At 38.9% G+C, this 18,397-nt stretch overlaps 1 protein-coding gene across 1 annotated transcript in view; it reads right to left on the bottom strand.

Annotated features, from left to right (window-relative positions):
* Nucleotides 1-18,397, bottom strand: part of OGFOD3 (2-oxoglutarate and iron dependent oxygenase domain containing 3) — a 36,032-nt gene that overhangs the window by 11,598 nt on the left and 6,037 nt on the right. Inside the window, exons 3-6 of the mRNA XM_085240296.1 lie at nt 11,820-11,884; nt 11,167-11,223; nt 6,452-6,605; nt 2,889-3,012 (exon numbers count right to left, since the gene is read on the bottom strand). Coding sequence (XP_085096422.1) covers nt 2,889-3,012; nt 6,452-6,605; nt 11,167-11,223; nt 11,820-11,884 — 400 coding nt within the window. The remainder of the gene's footprint in view (nt 1-2,888; nt 3,013-6,451; nt 6,606-11,166; nt 11,224-11,819; nt 11,885-18,397) is intronic.

The raw sequence follows: 18,397 nt of genomic DNA, 5'->3' as shown, positions 1-18,397 counted from the left end.
CATTTATTAAAAAAAGCCATTGCATCAGTTTTGGAAATACAACATGCAGGGCTGATTAAAAGAAGAAGATACAACTTCAGAACTGTTTCTTTATCCAAAAAAAAAAAAAAAAAAAAAAAAAAAGAAAACCAACACCTTTTCCTTTCAGAACAGCATTTTACTTGGAGCAGAGAATTCTCTTCATCTCGGTACAGTAAGTTTATTGCAGCAGATAGACGTCCCAGCTGCAGTCAGAAGACACACAGGAACACACATGATTCCTTGTGCCTTACAGGCTGCAAAGTTATGTCCTTACTCCACTTTTGTTGATGGATTAGCCTAAGTCTGTATATGCGAGTTAGCAGTGGTGACTTGCCCATGTCCATGCAAAGGAACAAAAAAGTCCTCAAGAGCCTCCTGACTAATAAATTGCAGTACTCTCCTAAAGCAAGATGATTTAGTCATCATTAAACAAACTAATATTACAGAACATGGTGCACACGACAGTCTTAAGATCAGCCAAGCACATTCAAATATGTGCAAACATGACACTTCTCACGCAAGCCACAAACATGATAAATATTTTCAAACTAGGTTCCACAAGGAGGGAATCTGATAACGTAGGGAGTTTTTAAGTTGTATTTTTTGTATTTCTGATGACTGCTTTCCTGCAATGCAGCATCCATATAATGCCCTTCTGTTCTTCGCTGCAGAATCTGGCACTTTAATAAATTACCAACTTGCAGAAAAAGGAATGTGCTCATTTTAGCACAGAACACCAGATGCCCAAAATGGAGACCAAATTTGAAACAAGAAAGAACAGATTTTAGAATGTAAATGGTATTACTATTACAGAGAAAGTAAATTGGCCGCTGTGTACTAGTGAGTACAACAGCCATCTCTAAAGAAGCCCCAGTCATCCTTAGCAAGAAGCATAAAATGTTATCAACATGTAGTTTAAAAAGCTGCAGCAATAAGAAAAGGAAAGGATCAAAAACATAAAACAGAAAAGACGAAAAAAAAAAAAAGAAAGAAAAAGGGGGAAACAAACAAAACATGGAGGAAGAACATTCTGAACATGAAAAATAGATCAACTTGTACCAGCAACAGAAAACACCCTGGGGCCACTCTCTAGTTCTCATTCTTTCACAAGCTGCATTTTTATCAACAAGAGGAAAATGAAGCAAAATTGCCATCATGTTGTGCTTTATCTCTGAACCTTTTCTCTGTCTCTCACAAGGCTTCAGTAATTATTTACATAGCACCACAGGCAGTGATACTGTCATGGGAGCCCTGGCAACTGTGCTTACACAAAGGAGTGTAGAAGAAAGGTGTAGCTGGCGCTGAACTGCATTTTCTGTGGTGCACGTGTAGCACATCTCAGCTCTCATACAAGACTGGCCTCCCCAAGCTCAGCATTCTTTTATTTTAGAAGGTGTGTTTAGCTAGTTGTATTTCACACATACCATTAATACAAAAACCCATGGAAGGGAAGTTGCACAATCAGGTGCTGTTAAGAAATCTCTACGCCTCAGCCTCGTCTGCTCCCCCTTCCCATCCAAGAATGACAAAGAGCAAACACCTTGGAGCAGAGCTGGAAAATTAGATGGATGGGGCTGAACGGATGCAATTTCACAGCTGCAGACTTTGAAATTAAGTCAGGGAATGCTGCATACAGCGATTGGACTGACTGCCCCAGTGCTGTGCGAGGAGATGGCAGTGCTGCCAGTCAAGTGGCATTCAGTTCTAAAACCAACACGTTCGTCTTAGAATTGTACCTGGAAACGATCCAGCTTAATTTGCTCGCGTTCAAAATACCAATGGCAGCATTTTGCAAAGGATAATACTTCCAGCTCAGCATTCATTTTCAACCAGAGAAGCCAAAATAATCAAACAAAACCTGATACCAAACACAGAGATAATCAGAGAGTTTATCTAAACCAGCATTACAGCTGTGGAGTGGATCATTATGACCCATAGGACACAGAGACAAAAATAAATTTAAAACAAACAAAAAACCCACCACACACCCACATCCACTTATGGGCAGCCATGGTAAGATCTCTTTGGGGTAATGCCTGTCAGAAAACAACTGATGCTGTCTTAAATGAGAAAGTTTTTTTCTTTTTTCTTATAAAAAAAGACTGAACACAGTAGGAATATAAAGCTGTCCCTGTTATTTTTTCTCCAATGGCCTTGCCTTACAAAGCATTGAGAAACACTGCTGTAAGCTCCCTGCTTGCCTGCCAGACAGATGAGTTGAGACTGAGTGCTTTCTTCCTACACACATTGCCCAAAGTAATTCTAATTTCAAATAATCCACCTACTGGAAAAATTTTAAGCCACCCTTAAGGAAAGGCTTTTTTAGTATAACCGACATCCACCTGAATGCTCATTTTTTGCATGTCTATTGAAAACATTAATGGACTTATAATCAAGTTACCATGGTTCATCATGGTACCGCACACCAGCTGTGGTAATTCATCACCTTCACACCCAGACCATAGTAATTACAGAGCACTGAGCCTCACTTGGAACAGCAAAGGAATTTCAGGCCACGAGATGCAAAATGAATTGCTTTATTGTAGATTTGCTGTAGTGTAAGGATGTTCTTCGCTCTTGATGCACTGTAACCCACTAAGCTGCCATGGCTGGATTGCAGTTCTAAATGCTACATCTTTCAAGGAAGTCACTTTGTACAGATTTATTCCAGATATTTCAAACTATTTCTTCTTAACATTTTTAATCTTACTTTATATCGAATCAATCTCAAAACACACACACAAAAAAGCTGTAAACTGCATCATTCAATAATTACTGCTGACACAAAACGCAAAGTCCCAGTGTACAGCCAGTTACCCAAGGGCACAAGTTGGCCTGCCTCAATGCAGGCAAGCCAAGACTCTTACCTGCTTGGGGCTCTATTGTCTTGTTGGATCCTGCATCCATAAACACAAACCGTCCACCACCAAAATCTTCAGCATAGTCAGACAGGTAGAGCAGTGAAGTATAATCAAAAGAGCCGTAAGTCACCTAGGAGTAAGTCAACATTATCAGTTATGTTTACACAAACATTATATACATATAATGAACTAGGATTTTACCTTTATTACTTCTGCCCTCAGAGTTCCCAAAACTAAAGAAACACTCCTGCTGATCTCTGTCATCCCACGTGTACAGTCATAGAATCATTTAGGTTGGAAAGACCACTAAGATCATCTAATCCAGCCATCAGCCCATCCCCACCATGTTTACTGAACAGCCAGTAAAAAAAAACAGTGTCAGAAGTTACACCTCTTTATCATATCAAACGTATAGAAAGGCTCAGATCTGTTTGTATTATTTCAAGAGAGAATTTGACCATAAAACTGACAATGATGCCCAAAAACAGTCCTTACATAACTAATCCTATCTCCTGGCTAATCAGCTAGAGGTCACCTTTTACTCTCTTCCATCGTCTGTCATTCAAGAGCATCATGATAACAGTCAGATATTGACTTTCCAAATAATTACACATTTGTTGTATGGAAAGGAGTAGATATTCCTCCAGGTTTTATTTTAAAACCTTAAACATAGCTTTCAAAGTCTCTGCTTCCTCTCAGCCTACAGACCAAAAAACCCATTTCTAAGTATAACAGAATGACTTTCATTACTGGTTAAAGTATTATTTAAGTATTTTGTTCACTGTGCAGGCTGAAGGTGGGGAAGAGAAATGCTATACATTAGTAGCTTCTCTCCACACATTAGCACGGAGTTCAGCTGGCTTCTGAATGTATTTTCATATCTATGCCATCTACAATTTAAAAGATGCTTAACAGTAAACAGCTGTATTCTCAAATGTCTTTACAGTGTATTACAACTCAATCAAGTTCTGAATTACACCAAACAGGGAAATGCACAGAGCAGCAGTACTGTATAAATATATATCATCAGCAGAGTGTTTTGTCTGACCTGGTGACTGTTAGAGGTAGGTGTTTTTTCTAGGCTTAGAAGTTCCCTAAATCTTTTTTTTTGGCTCAACATCAGCTGTACAAATTATTCTGTAAGGGCAATGACTACAGAGAACACAGCAACAGATGGCACAGGAAGACATTTTCATTCTTACTCATTTTGTTATTTTGACCATATTGGCTTAAAGAAAAGTGCCAAATCCAGCAATAAACAGTCCAAGTCACAAGAATGAAGAACATTTTGGTGATACTCTTGTCCCTGTATTTACCCAAACCTTGTTAGCAATATAAAGCAGTAAATGTGCCACTGCAGCACCTCTAAACAGCCATTCTACAGCCCTACTCCCACAACTCGATTTGCAAAAACTATTTTAACCCTCATTGTTTCTGTGACAAAAACTCCAGTTAGTGTAAGGTTTGGCTTGTTGAACTTGGGGAAGAAAGGCTGAAAAGACTGTGATTGCTGCCTACACAGGGATGAGAGAAGGTGGAATTGAGAGAAGGGAGGGGAACAAGACTGATTAAGAGGGTCCATACAAACCAAAATAAGTATGAACTGATCATGAAGAAGTTTAGGCTAAAAATTAGTGAAAATATACACTGAAGTCCAAGTGGAAGAAAAAACAAAATAAGCCTGATTTTATGATAGAGACTGACAAGTCTGTGAAGGATGACAGAATCCTTGCCCATGGGACTGCAGAATTCATCTACTTCTACATCTCTTAGAGAACATTATAAGACTATTGTGCTGTCAGAGTTGAGCATGCAACAGCAATTCCGTTATAAATCAGATATTTGACTTTGGAAAGGTTCAGCTCCAAACAAATCCCATCCAAGATGAAGCTCCACATCTTCAGCCAATGCTCTATTTGATTTACCTTGCTTGTAAAGTCAGCAAGATTAAATGATTCATTCGGGTGATTTAAGGGTTTCCATTCCCATGTAACTAAAAACCAAATTAATTTTAGAGGGAAAAAAATCCAAAGCCTCATACACACATAATAGAACTGTGCTGTTCCATTATGCACTTAAAATCTTTCAAACCAAAGATACTGAGATGGAGAATTGTAATTGCAGGATACTCAGTAGCTCAGAGAAAAAGGTAAAATGTGCTCATGTGCTCCAAGGACACAACTCAGTTTGCTTTCTCAGGTGCAAAAATCAAAACACCAGGCAGGTTGATTGCACTGAAAACACACCATGGAACTACACAACTTGTCTACCCCATTTAGCCTTTGAAATATTTTCTGACCCTCTGACCCACCTGATGGAATACAGTCTCTTGCATAGCTTTGAATTCTAAAGCCATACAGCCATAGCAGCTACATTTATGTTTTTAACCTCTAACTACACAATATAGATGCACCTTGTAAAAATACACACACAACATATATACATACTTACATAGAGATATATTTGTGAGTATCTACAGTAGATTAAAATCACATGCAGATATATATATGCAACATACAGTAATTTTTCCTGAAAGCTATGATCTGGTAAACAGAAATCACAGCTTTTTAAACAAAAAGCATCCAGAAGCTGGTCTTAGCTTCTCTGCACCAGTGACTGCAAAATCCCCTTGCCTCACCTCTTTCAAATAGCACCTGCATTTGACATTATCATCCATAAAGTGGCCTAGGTTAGAAAGACATTAAAGGCCATTAAAGGCCATGGGCTGGTTGTCCTTCACCAGCTCACAGTACCCAGGGCCAATCCAACCCAGCCTTGGGCACCTCCTGAGATAGGGCACCCACAGCTTCTCTCTCATCATGTTTCCTAAACCTAAGTTGCTTCCACCAACATCACAAAAGAGTGCAGAAGCATGTGCCAGTGTTGTGAGCAACAACAGATGTGCTCCCTTTAGATTCTTTCATCCCTTCCAAGGTAGAATGTTTCACTACTGTTTTTCTTTTTTTCTTCTTTAGATGTTTCAGGTCATCGACTTCAAGGTACACTACCCATACATAGACTATAGCACTGAGTTTAACTTAGATTTTGATGGGCTAAGTTCTGTTTGGTTCCATCTTAGGTGACTCTTAAAACTCAACAGTATGATTTTGTCTACTTTATTTTAAACAGAACACAAACAAAATCCAAGTTGCAGAGAGCCTTTGAATTCATTTTAAAGCACCAATAACTTACTATCAATTGTAAACCACTTTAGACCATTGAAAAACCTGAAGTATTAAGCCTTGAGCCTAGAAATAGAAAACTATACAGTGAAAAGAAAGTCATGGTACTGCCACTCTAAAAAAAAAAAAAAAATCCAACAATAAAACATTAAATTGCTAATAGGGTACCATGTCCCCACTGCATAAAAATGGTCTTGGATTGGCTTCTAGAATTTGTTCATCTTTCCTTTAGGTTCCTCATCTGAAGGACTTTTTTTTTTTTTTTTTTTTTTTTTTTTTTTACAAGCATGAGTTCTCAAGCATGCCTAAATGTTTAATGCAAAATAACTTTAAAGTGATCTAATAATAGCACAGAACATTTGCACCCCATTAAAGCCTCCTACTTACCTTGTCAATGTGTGGGTGCCAGTATTCATCATGTGTTGTCTTGGCTTCTGTGCTGTTTATTCTAGAGAAGAACGTTGGCTTAGTCAGGTACATGGAAGAAGAGCTGATACCAAACGTCTCAGCAATCTTCTGTTGAATTCTGTGTCTCACATCACTGCAAAGAACAGAACACAGCAGACTGAGGGTTGGAACAGTGCCGAGGCCCCATCTAAACAGTGCCACATCTTCCTGTTTCTTCTCAGTGCTTCTTCATTCACTGTTACTGCTTCCTCAGAGCTAAGCATCTTCCTCAGACTGTGACTATCTACCCCATTTTCCCAGTTTATTTTGCCTTTAACAATAGAGACTTACTACATTAAAAAAAAAGACAATCTGCAGTTTTTTTGTTGTTTTTGTCTTCTGTGGTCCAGATTTTATGATTAGTGTAAGCAGTCTGTTTTCTAAGAAATTCCATGCATATTGCAGTGTTTATGAACTACCAAAAATTAAAGAGAAAGTATCTTATATGCATATTGTTAATCCAAAGCAGATGACTGGAAATGTGCATGTTTGCAGTGTTGTCTTGTGAGACAAGCCTTCAATCATCCTTCAAATAATTTCAAACTAGCCCAAAGTCGTCTCAGGCTCTATGAAATTCAAGGTTTGAGGCCAACATATGCATTGATATCGCATGCAGATTTTCTTTAAAAATGAATGCAAGATGTTTTCCCTAATTATTCTGAAAGTGTCTACATTGGCTGCTCCTGTGCTTGCCAAGAAAAAGAGCAAGATTTTGCCTTTTTTTTTTGAATTAAAAAAAAAAAAAGAAAACAAAGAACACTAGGAAACAAACATTCTTCACTGTACAGAACTGCTTATCCAGCAGCACCCTATGCTGTCTTCCAGGACAGACAAGGGCATGCAGAGCTAGGACAACCTGCCCCAGCTTCGGTTAAGTCTATGACACTTCAAGATTTCTGTGACTCATAGGAATCACTGGAAAAATCCCACAAATAAACACGTGCAGCTAGTATTTGATTTTGAGGAAACTAAAAAGCAACAAACAACAAAGAACACAGTAACACATTTTTTAAAATGTTCTCAAGGCTTAATCCTCGGTTTCTTCTTTAGATATAGTTTTCTCCCCATTTAACACACTCTTAGGCACTTTATGAGTTGTCTTTTCCTTCGAGGACTTCAAAAGAAGCACCAAAAACCAGATACTTGGAGCATACACCCTTCTGAAATTCTGAATGGAATGATGGTTCTGCATCTTTCCTGTGTTAGATATTTCTCTACTGGATTGTAACTGGATTTAAGTTTTCAGCAGTCAATTCAAGCTATTTCAGATGTGAAATACGAAAGCCATGAAATGAAATTAGAGATGAGATTATCAGATATTTACATGACTGCATGAACTGATGTGTCAAGTTGCAAGCTATGTAACAGCCACATTTTGTAAAAGTAATAACAAGAAAGGATCTCCAGGCCACCACCCCTTCCCCTCATGCCTGTGGGTGCCTGGTCTATCTGCCTGCCTTCCTAGAAATAGAAAGGAGGCTGCCAAAAAGCATTAGATGCAGTTACTCACTTCACTTCATCATGACTTGAAGGCAGCTCGCACTGTGAGCAGCCCACCACAGGAATTAACAGCCTAACCCACAGTGAAGGAGCCCATTCCCAAGCTGTATGGCAGCTGGCTGCAGCAGCCAGCTGGAACAAACTCTGAGTTAGCTGAGCCACAGTCCTGACACAACTTTAAATCTCCAACAGTTGTATCGCTCCCTAAGCAATGCTGCTTCCTCTTTTGGGTTGATTCCTTTCCTACTTTCAGAAAACTTCCTACGAAGATTTGCTGTTCTGTGTACATAAGGCTCTGCTAAAGCTGCATTCCTCCTTGAGACATCTGTGCAATGGCTTCAGACAAGGATGTAAGTTTTGCAAACCAAGCAGAAAAGCTCTGCTTCCTGACACACAAAGAAATCTAGCTGGTTTGGATCATATCAAAGAGAAGGAAAAACTCATTAGTTAAAGTATGTTGCACAGAGAAAATAAGCACATTTTCCAAAAGATAAAATAAATAAGAAACAAATTCAAGTAGATAAGGAAAATAGTGAATGGGGAGATAATAACACAGCAGGTAAGGTGAAGGTCTAAGCACAGATTCAAGTTTTATCCTGGTCTTGTGGCAGGACCTGCCTCCAGCTGAGGCAGCAATAACCAGGTCTCTGGGCACAGAGCACATTGTGGCCTCCCCTTCCCCTGCGTGCTGCTGCCTTCAAATACCGAATAAACTGCAGATTTCCACTGATACTCAAACAAGCAACCCACGCTGCAAAGACTTGCTGGAAAAAAGCCCTAAGCAGCAGTGCACCTTTGAGTGCCTAAATGCTTCTTCCTTCTTGAGCACATACTGTACTACTAGAAGTGCACAGAAACTCCAGGAAATCCCTAGTTCAGCCAGCTTTCTACATAGGGAGTTTAATACGTACTTTCTAATAATATGAAGTGAGACAAAAAAAAAAGTATGTAGACACCAGGCTGCAAAATTTCCAGCTTAATGCAGCAGCAGCCACAAAAAGGACTGAGAAAAAGAACCAAGTGTCAAACAAAAAATCTCTCAAAGATATCAGCTGTCAGACCAGAAAAAAAATATATATATATGCTGTTAGAGGCACTGCACAAAGTGAGATTTCCAGCACAGTGCCAGGAATAGTCACAAAGCTCCACGAAACCACTCAGCTTCTCTAGCTCACTGTCAGTATCCCTGCACAGCTCCCAGAGAAAAGCACCAAAGGCAGCAGAAGCAGACAAAACAATGCTCTTCTATATCCAGAAAGTTTCAACAGAAATCACACATGAACAACGAATAAAGGCAGAAAGCAAGCTGTTAGTTCTCCCTCTGCTCATTCTGTGTCTGTGCCTTAACAAGTTGGGAAGTTTCTGGAATAAAGCTTTGATGGTACTGTTTTCAGCTGAAGTCACAACCTTAAAAACAAGCACACATTTAAAGGCCTTACTTGTGGATAAAGATGCATCTATTACATGAAACAGGAGGAACTGCTGCAATATGCTTGGCAGACAGGAGAAAGAGCATCAGCTTTGAAACTGTATTAGCTTATGAAACAACATAGTTCTGACACAAATAGTTTAGAAACCAGCCTCCTGGCTCAAATGCCTACTCAGATTTGTTATTGTTGTAATCAGTAATACTCAGACATGAATTACACCCAGTTATTTCTCTCAAGAGTGTATTTTTAAACAGACCTTAGTAGGTGAATGAAAGTAATGAAGATAAACGCTCCCAAGAATAGCATAAAATCATTCATTAGGACATAATGCACTGCAGTCTGTATTAAAGCACTGCCATTAGTATGAACAAAAGCATTTGATACGGGTTGTGACTGAAATATCTCCTATATTGGCACGCAGCACCAACGTAATACTGATGTTTCTAGCAGCCCTCTCACCCCACAGAGCAGGGGTCACAAACTAGCATGAATTGCTGCTCAGGACACCTCTTGCCCACTAACTTTTGTTATTTTCACAGATTCTTTGATCTTCAACAGAATGGAAGGCAGCACAAATTACTTGCAGATTATTCTCCACTGTCTTGTGAGGCAGATATTGGATACCTTCTAAAATCAATTGTAATAAAAAAATCATAATATGTTTGTGATGTTTTTGGGGGTAGAAGTACATGTCATCAGCAAGGACAGAAATATCAAAAAAACATTGGGTCAAATAATAAAATTTCAATGGTTAATACTTAAGACAAAACTGCTATGCTAATAAAACTAATAACATATGCTGTCTAAATGGAATATATCTATCAATTAACATATTTGAATACTTAATTCTCTTTCTGCCACTAGAGGGAGGTCAAATTCCTTCATAAAGACAAGAAAAAATGACTAAAAAAGCAGAAAATCATTAAAATTAGACTAAAAGTTCAAGCCGGGCACATTTTAAATTATGAGAAAGCAACTAAAATGCTTAACTGAAGATTTATTGTGTCTAATCAATTAAAGAATGTTTGTTCCTAAGCTTTGGCAACACACTTTCACAAACACATGGAACTCATTATGTTTTTTGTCTTCATTAAGTGGATGAGCAGGTCTACAGGAAAGCTGAAAGCATCAGATGCCAAAGCTATAACATTATAGCACATTTCATATTCTGGCTTCTTTGGGAGGAAAGTATGCTCTGCTTCCCAGGAAGTAATTTGAAGTCCTTCCACTTCCTGCTTCATCGTTTTTAATGCTTTCCTACACTTCATCTCCCATTAAAAAAAAACCAACACTCCTATTCTGACAGTAGTAGAGGACTGTCTTTATCACCTAACGTCTCTTGGATAACAGATGTCAAACAGGAGTTAGTGATAAAATAGTTTACAGCTCAGATAATATGATCTGAGAACTCAGGCAAACAGCTTTCTTTGCTTGCAGGTCTGGAACTGGGCTTCAGCCATCACCCCCTTATGCAGGAAGGGAAATGCAGTGCTGCCACCATCTGATTCCACTTACACCATCAATACCAGCCTGACATCAGTGATACAACTAAACAACATCTGCTGTTTTGAACTTTAGACATCTTAGTTCTCAGTGATTCTATTCTGAGCTTGAAGTTCAATTCCATGTCTGAACCCATCACTAAGGATAAGCCCCCCCAGCGTACACCGTACAAAAAATACCACGTTTTGTAGTTCATTCAGCAGTCATTGGATTTTTTTTTACCGATATAATGCAAAATCCTCTTCTGTGAAGATGTCTTGAATTTTGTCCCCAAATAACCTGAAAAAATTAAATAAAAATCTAAAATAGCTGATACTGGATCAGACTGCCCAGTAAACCGTGCTGCATTCTCTCCAAATTTGTGCTTTACTAATAGCCCATGTATAGAGACAATACTAAAATCCAACAAATGCTTGAGTGTGAAATTCCCAAAGCATTGCTCAAAGATCAAAAGTTAAAAGATTAAAGGATCAAGATACAGCAACTGATAATGGAATTCCCAAGGCATGAAAAACGTCCCCTCCCACATGAAACAAGCATATGGATTCAAGTTTTTTTTTAACACTATTTCAGACTATTTGATTTCTCCCACTGCTGATCAACTGCGGACTGTAAGCGTGGAAGCAGGGAGAGAAAAAAAAACACCAAAAATCCCCCAAACTACCTGCTAAAGAGTAGCTTTCAATAAGTCCAGTTTAACAACAGATAATGCAAGTTTTCCAGCCACAGCAGCTTTTCAACTAGCCATGGAAAACTTGGTAAATCTAAGCACTTCTGCAGCTGGCAGTGCCAAATCTTCCAGCCCCTATGGACTGAATACTGAAGGTGTAGGATTACAGGAGTGACAGCAAGTCAAAGTCTCACATTAAAATTACCTGTACAGATTAACAAATTGCTTCCCTAGTGAAAGAGCTCCAGAGTGCAAGTCCAAAATTGATGCCTGGGAAAGGAAAAAAAAGAGTCTGAGAAGGTTTTATCATTATTTAACAAACTTTAATAAATCGTCTTGTTGGCTTTCACTTGCCATACCCTCCCAAGTCAAAGTATCAGTTTCTAGCTTCACATCCAAAATATTAATGCTTATTTTACAACTGCAAACCTCCTCCAGCTTGTTCTATAAATGACCATAAGATTAAGGGACCATATGGATAAAGCAGAATACTATTCCTGAGATTCAAATCCAGCATACAGAATTATCAGAGCCTTCCTCCCCAGGGTGAGACACTGTGTTCCTGGACCAGTCTTAAAGACATTCCCCTTTCACATAAAGATGACTCATTTTCCAGTATTTATGAAGTGCTCAAATAGCAACACTAATATTTAACCTGCCCAACATTTATTATTAAGATTTCTTCACCATGTGTTGCTGTGTACTTCTCATATTTAAAACAGAAAAGTTTGCTTTAAAGAACAATTATAATTCTAAGGTTTGCCGGAGCCACTTTGTTATTCCAATTTCTAAACTGCTGTAAACTATAACAAAAAACTAAAAGAGTGAAAAGATTTTATACATGGAAATAAATAAATCAATCCATTTCTCCATTTGACTCAAGCCAAATGCTGCTGTTGAGCTCCAGATCAATCTAAAAAGGTCAGTATTCACATTTGCTGCGATAGAAAGCTACCTCTATAAAATATTTTCCTAAACTGAATGAAGTACACTGTTTTACGTCCCTTGCTGTCCAGAAAATACATGTTTTTTCCCTATAATTTAAATAGTAATTAAAAACATGCTCACTTAATAGCACCCTTCCTTGCTGCACTGAAAACATCAAGTAGCAGCAGTGGATTAGCCTGACTGCCACTAACATTAATGTGACATCTTTGAGGCACAATATCCTGGAAAAAGCATTCTCATCTGGGAATCTGGCATTTCCTGATGCACCACATACCATCCACAGGTGAGCTGCCTGGAAAGAATGATAACTCCATCTTACAGCAGGATTTCTGGGCATAGCTGGGACAGCACCTTTAGAAACTGCTTTTTATTTTAACCAAATAAAAGACAGGCTGGTGAATGCACAGCAGCAAATGGTCAGCACACTGACACAGAGCTGCAGTGGCAGCCAGCAGTATGGTTTCAAACACACTCTACACCCCAAGCCTCAGCACACTTATCTCTCTCCTTCTCTGGATCACATTTGGGAAAGACACCCATGACAACCCAAGCAAGAGAAAATTGCTGGAGGCTCAACTGTTTTTAGCTTCAGAGCTGAGATGGGAGCTCCACTAAAGTCTCTATTTTAAAAGAGATAATAAACTTATTTCAGTACATCCACCCAAATTTATTCCCAAACCTTTAAGAACATATAAAGTAACAGGCTACTTAAACAGACGTGAGTTTTTCAGACTTCTGCTTCTCACACAAGTTCTTTAAAGACTGCAGAGGACTGTTCAAGAAACAAGTCACCTTACTGCAAGAGCTGCTCTTGGATGAGCATAAGCTTTACTCAGGCTTCAGAAGTAACATATTTTCATTTCATTGGTTTCTGGTTCTGTACAATAATCTAAATTACAGCTGGAACAAGTAAAACTGCTCCTCTGTAGCTTCAAAAATACGCTTGCAGCAATGCCAAGGTAGATTAGAAAGGGAAGTAGCAGGACATATCTGAGACAGTAAGTTTAATTTAAGAACAAATTAAGTATTCTTTCCAAATACTTCCAGCACACTTTCCACACACTGCAGACGATCACAGCTATGCGGCAGAGACCAAAACAGTCAAGTGGATCAATACAAGGCACTCCCAAGAAGTGGTGACATTCATAGCTGAGAAGGCAATAACCACAATACGAAGTCAGACAAAGAAGACTGAAAACGATAAGAGAATATTCCTCAGGGTTGTTTCAGACAGGAGGAAAAAATAACTGAATGACGTAGGCAGGGACTTGATTATGAACACAGCAATTTCTTTAATAGTTAACTGGGAAAGAAGCTGAAACACATTTAATTTAGCCTCCGCCATTCCAGAGCATTCAATATTTTCAGTACCATTTTTTATACTCAGAAGAATACCACGTAGAGGACTGTGTCAACACCATTACTTACAGTTCAGCTGGCTGACCACCTTCCATTAGTCTGTACTTCAGATCAGTGCTCCCAGGCAGAAAGCTCTACAAAGTTTATTGAAAGATGGCAGGAGCAATGCAAACATACCCACATGTATTCACGTTTGACAACTCACTAGATGATCCTGGAGGTCTTTTCCAAACTTAATGATTCTATGATATGATCTGTTTATGAGATATGGTTTAACAGAAGTGCTACAGAGAAGAAATTAAACTTTCTTTAAAAAAAAAAGGAAAGGAAGGTTCTTTTGGAACTTAAGTGTTGTTAGTATCACATTTTCCACCTCTCTCACTGCAAAAAAGATCCAAGAAGGCCACAAAAATAGCCACCTTTTTTCAGCATATGGCAAAAAGGATCAATTTCCCTACCTCACAGGGCAAGGCACGCTGCCAGGTACAAACTGACAGCTGTCTCAAAGTGCCTGGCTGGTGGCTAGGCAAGAAAGAAGGAAACTGCAGGATCTGAGCAGATGTATGTGATAAGATAAATACTATGCAGAGGCTTTATCTTTTCCCCTGAAAAATCAGGACAGCATTTTAAGGACTCTAGAATTTGGTTAAAAGGGCTGAAAGCAGAACAAGGAATGATATTACCTGCAGAAATACCATACTGTGCACGGGTGTGCGTGCCCACATCAGAAACCCTTGTTTGGCATCATAGCCACACGTTGTTTGCTTCTTTCAGTCATGAGAAGCATAGATTTCCCTGCAAGAAGGAGGTTTAAAAAGCTACTAACGTCAATTTTGCAGCAGCATAGGAAATGGAGTACCACAGCTGACTATTGCACCAGGGGGTTTCTTTTCCCTGGCTTCAAAGTGCCAATAGCTTTGATAGTAAATGAGTCAAGTTTCACTTATGCTGGAGAGATGTTCTGACGGCAGCACCTCCAAAGATGTGAGCGAGTCAAACTGGTAACGTAAGCAGGGATTGCATGCAAGAAAATACTGGGTAGAGAAGAAAGTCATTAGCTTTATTAAGGTGAAAAAAAAAAAAAAAAGTTGAGAAACACCAAGAGAACTAGCACAAGTTACATTCTGGAAAGAGAAAGAACACAGTAAAAAAAAAAAAAAAGCTATTTTGCAGAGTACAGGAAGGCAGTACAGTGGTGCAGAAGGTGCCTCTGTTTAGATTCTGCTGGAAGCCAGACCAGAAAATTACACATCCTCTTCTAGCTTCAGTGCGTGCATGTACATGAATGGGCATGTGGGCAAATACACCGATTTAGGAGTAGTTATAACAGAATATGGGACAGAAAGTTCAGCACAACATCTGGGGTATGACTCCTGGGACACTTCAGTAATTCCATGTCAGACAGAATCTTCTCAAAACAAAAGTATGGAGAAGGAAACAAGTTTTTGTGCAACCCTTCAGTCCCCCCAGGAAGCAGAAAGGACGGCAAAGGGAGAGAATTGACGGAGTTACAAGTTTAGCTCTTTAAATTATTAACTTACAGCCACACACACAAATCTACTTCTGTGAACTCAAAATACAAATATGACAAGCAAAGATGCTATTTAAAATAGGAGTAAATCAGAATGAAAATAGTCTGCCCCACAGCAGGAATTTGAAGCTTGGAACTATGGAGATAAAGTTAACTAAGGAAAGAATTAAAAAGAATCAAAGAGGAGAAGTGAAGAATTATTGAAAGAATTTCTAAGGAAAAATTTAGTCTTCGAACAACAAACATAATTGGATGGACTTTCAAGTCTCAGACATGTAAAGCAAAGCAGCTCATAATCTCAGTCAACAGACCTGCAGCTCATAAGGCACAGAGTAAGGTGGCCAGATGAAATGAGAGTTGAGGCATTTTGTATGCTACGTAGATCAGAGGCTTGAAAAGAGGACAAAAAGCTTCAGTGAAGAAAGACGTTTCATCCACACATCATCAGCACAGATCAGTCATTATTTAATGAGATCTGGGAGCCAAGATTGCAATATCAGGAGCAGATTCACTCCAGGACATCAGGAATCCAAGAACACACATTGAATAAGAAAGAAAAAAAAAAAAAAAAAAAAAAAAATGCAGAATGGAAAAAAAACAACAACAAAAAAAGCAAAGGCTAAGAAAATTTAGGTAAAGGAACTACATTCAAAGGGTTGTCCTGAACATTATCCTCTAGAAATGCTTTTCAGCTCATCTCTTTAGCATCTTTCAGTGCTTTGAAACATCACCCGCAGTTCTGGGTGATGTTTCAAAGCAAAACTACACAGCTCCTTTTGCACCTTTCCCTAAGGAGTCACTGTGTGCAACAGCTTTCTCACATTCACACACTGCAAGGAACCTGAGAGAATCACAGCCTACAGTTCTGAGACCAACAAAATTTTATTACAGAAGAGTAATTTTCCCCCATTTCTCCTCCCCTTTAAAAGGTCTCAAAATGTTTTTTGCAGATCTTCCTAAGCAGTCCCAAGGATAATTAAAAAACAGTCTTTTTTTCCCCTTCCATCACAACTTTTCTCCTTTTCTTCCAACAAATGTCCCAATTCAGCAGAGGCCCACAGAAGTGCTTATGTTTACAAATACTCAACAAACAGTATCTGTTCATACACAAAAACAAACTGAGAACAAAGAGGGAAAAAATGCAGAGAAAAAGATGAGTTTTTTTCCACTTTTAAAGAATGTAATTCAGCGTTCTGCTGAAGACATTACATGAAGTTTTTTTTGTCACTACACAAAAATCAGCCTTTACGTGACAGCTGTGAACCGCTGTGATTTGGTTTCTCAAAAAGAAATCAAACTTGTGCAGTTCTTCTGCTTTGGCAGCTGGTTCCAGCTGCAGAAGACTAAACCAGACCAAGAGAGGCACTAGAAATATTAACTTAATAGGAAATGTGCCAGCTGTACTGCAGAAGTCAATTATAGTGCTAGCAAAAGCATTAATAGGATAGAAAATAAATTTCCAGACAACTTCCCCAAATCCGTTATCTCCTCTTTTTAATCTTAAAGCTCTCCTTGGAAGTAAGAGAATGTAAAAATTAAGAGGACACTGCTCACCCCTCCATCTGATCCTCCCAAGGACAGTCCCCTCTCTGCTATTCTGCAGGCAAAACAACAACCTCAGATGAGAACTGAAGTCTTGATCACTTTGTCCTTTAATGTCATTACATAAAACACACAACTTTCCAGCAAGAGTTATTCACTGCATCAAATACAACCCAGTTAAGTAAAAAAGAGAAGCTACCTTTTATTTGAATTATGCACTTAGTCATGAAAATTAAGTATCTACACATTGCAGAACATTTCTGGACAGGAACACCTCTTACACACAAGGCCATAAACACCTTCCCAAAAAAAAAAAAACCCACAACCCTGGCTTTCAGATACGGTCTGGCCAAAATTAAACATAAACAAAACAAGCAAATACAAAACCCACAGATTTTCTAATTGTAGACTTTGACAGTCCCATGCTGTTTGATTAAAATTCATCACTGCGCTCATAGAGAACTACAGGGTCAGCACCAGGTCGTAGTTACCCAGAAAGCAAATCATCTGAAAGGATATTTATGTTTGGTTTTATTGTTTGTTTTTATTTCTGAAGGTAAATTGGAACAACAGGCCAAAATTGTTCAAAATTTACTTAATGCAGAGAATCCTATTTTCTTTTCTTTTCCCCCTACAACCCATGTGTCCCACATACCTATGCAGACTCTGTATGAAAGAGCCCCCACTACAACAGAAGTGCAAAGTAGCTTTTAATAAGATACACACAACTTTAATGCATTAATCAGTTTAAGTCACCCTCCTTCAGCTTGCAAGCTTTCTGTTACACCTGAAATGGGGCACGCTGTTGGCACGGCAGGTAGAAATTTAAGGAGAAGAATTACCTACGGATTCTTTCTGCTTCCTCCCTGGTGATCACTGCATCACTCACACCTCTTCCACATCTCCTGGGAGTGCACCCTGAAACACAAAAGGAAAGACCACCTTCCCAAAAAGCTTCCAACCAAATCCCCATGAATGTCCTCCTACCCCCCTTTCAGGTTAACAAGAGTCAAAAGTTACATCAGGAGCCACAGAATATTTTTTATCAAAATCCCAGTGTAGGATTAAAACAGACTTACTGATGCTGCTGAGCATATCTAGCACTTGCAGCCAAAGAAGATGCCCCTTGCCTAGTCAGGCTGTGCTGGAGACATCTGTACATATGTACATGTAAAAAGACAGATGGGAAGAAGGGCAAAATGTCTGCATTTAAGTGCAGCAGTACAAACAAGTGTTCTTAATTATATAACTGGTCTCAGGAAGATGATCTTCAGTGATTTCCCCTTACCTGCTCTGTTTTAGCCTTCAGATAGGCAAGGCAAGAGCCAAACGGGTCCCTCCATCTCAGGCTAACAGTTCAAAATCAGCCAGCATTTCTATCAACTGAAACTACTCAATAGCAA

This window comes from Meleagris gallopavo, chromosome 20 (genome assembly GCF_905368555.1).
Source record: "Meleagris gallopavo chromosome 20, MGAL_WU_HG_1.1, whole genome shotgun sequence".
NCBI lineage: Eukaryota > Metazoa > Chordata > Aves > Galliformes > Phasianidae > Meleagris > Meleagris gallopavo.
This window is presented reverse-complemented; position numbering and strand designations above follow the sequence as displayed.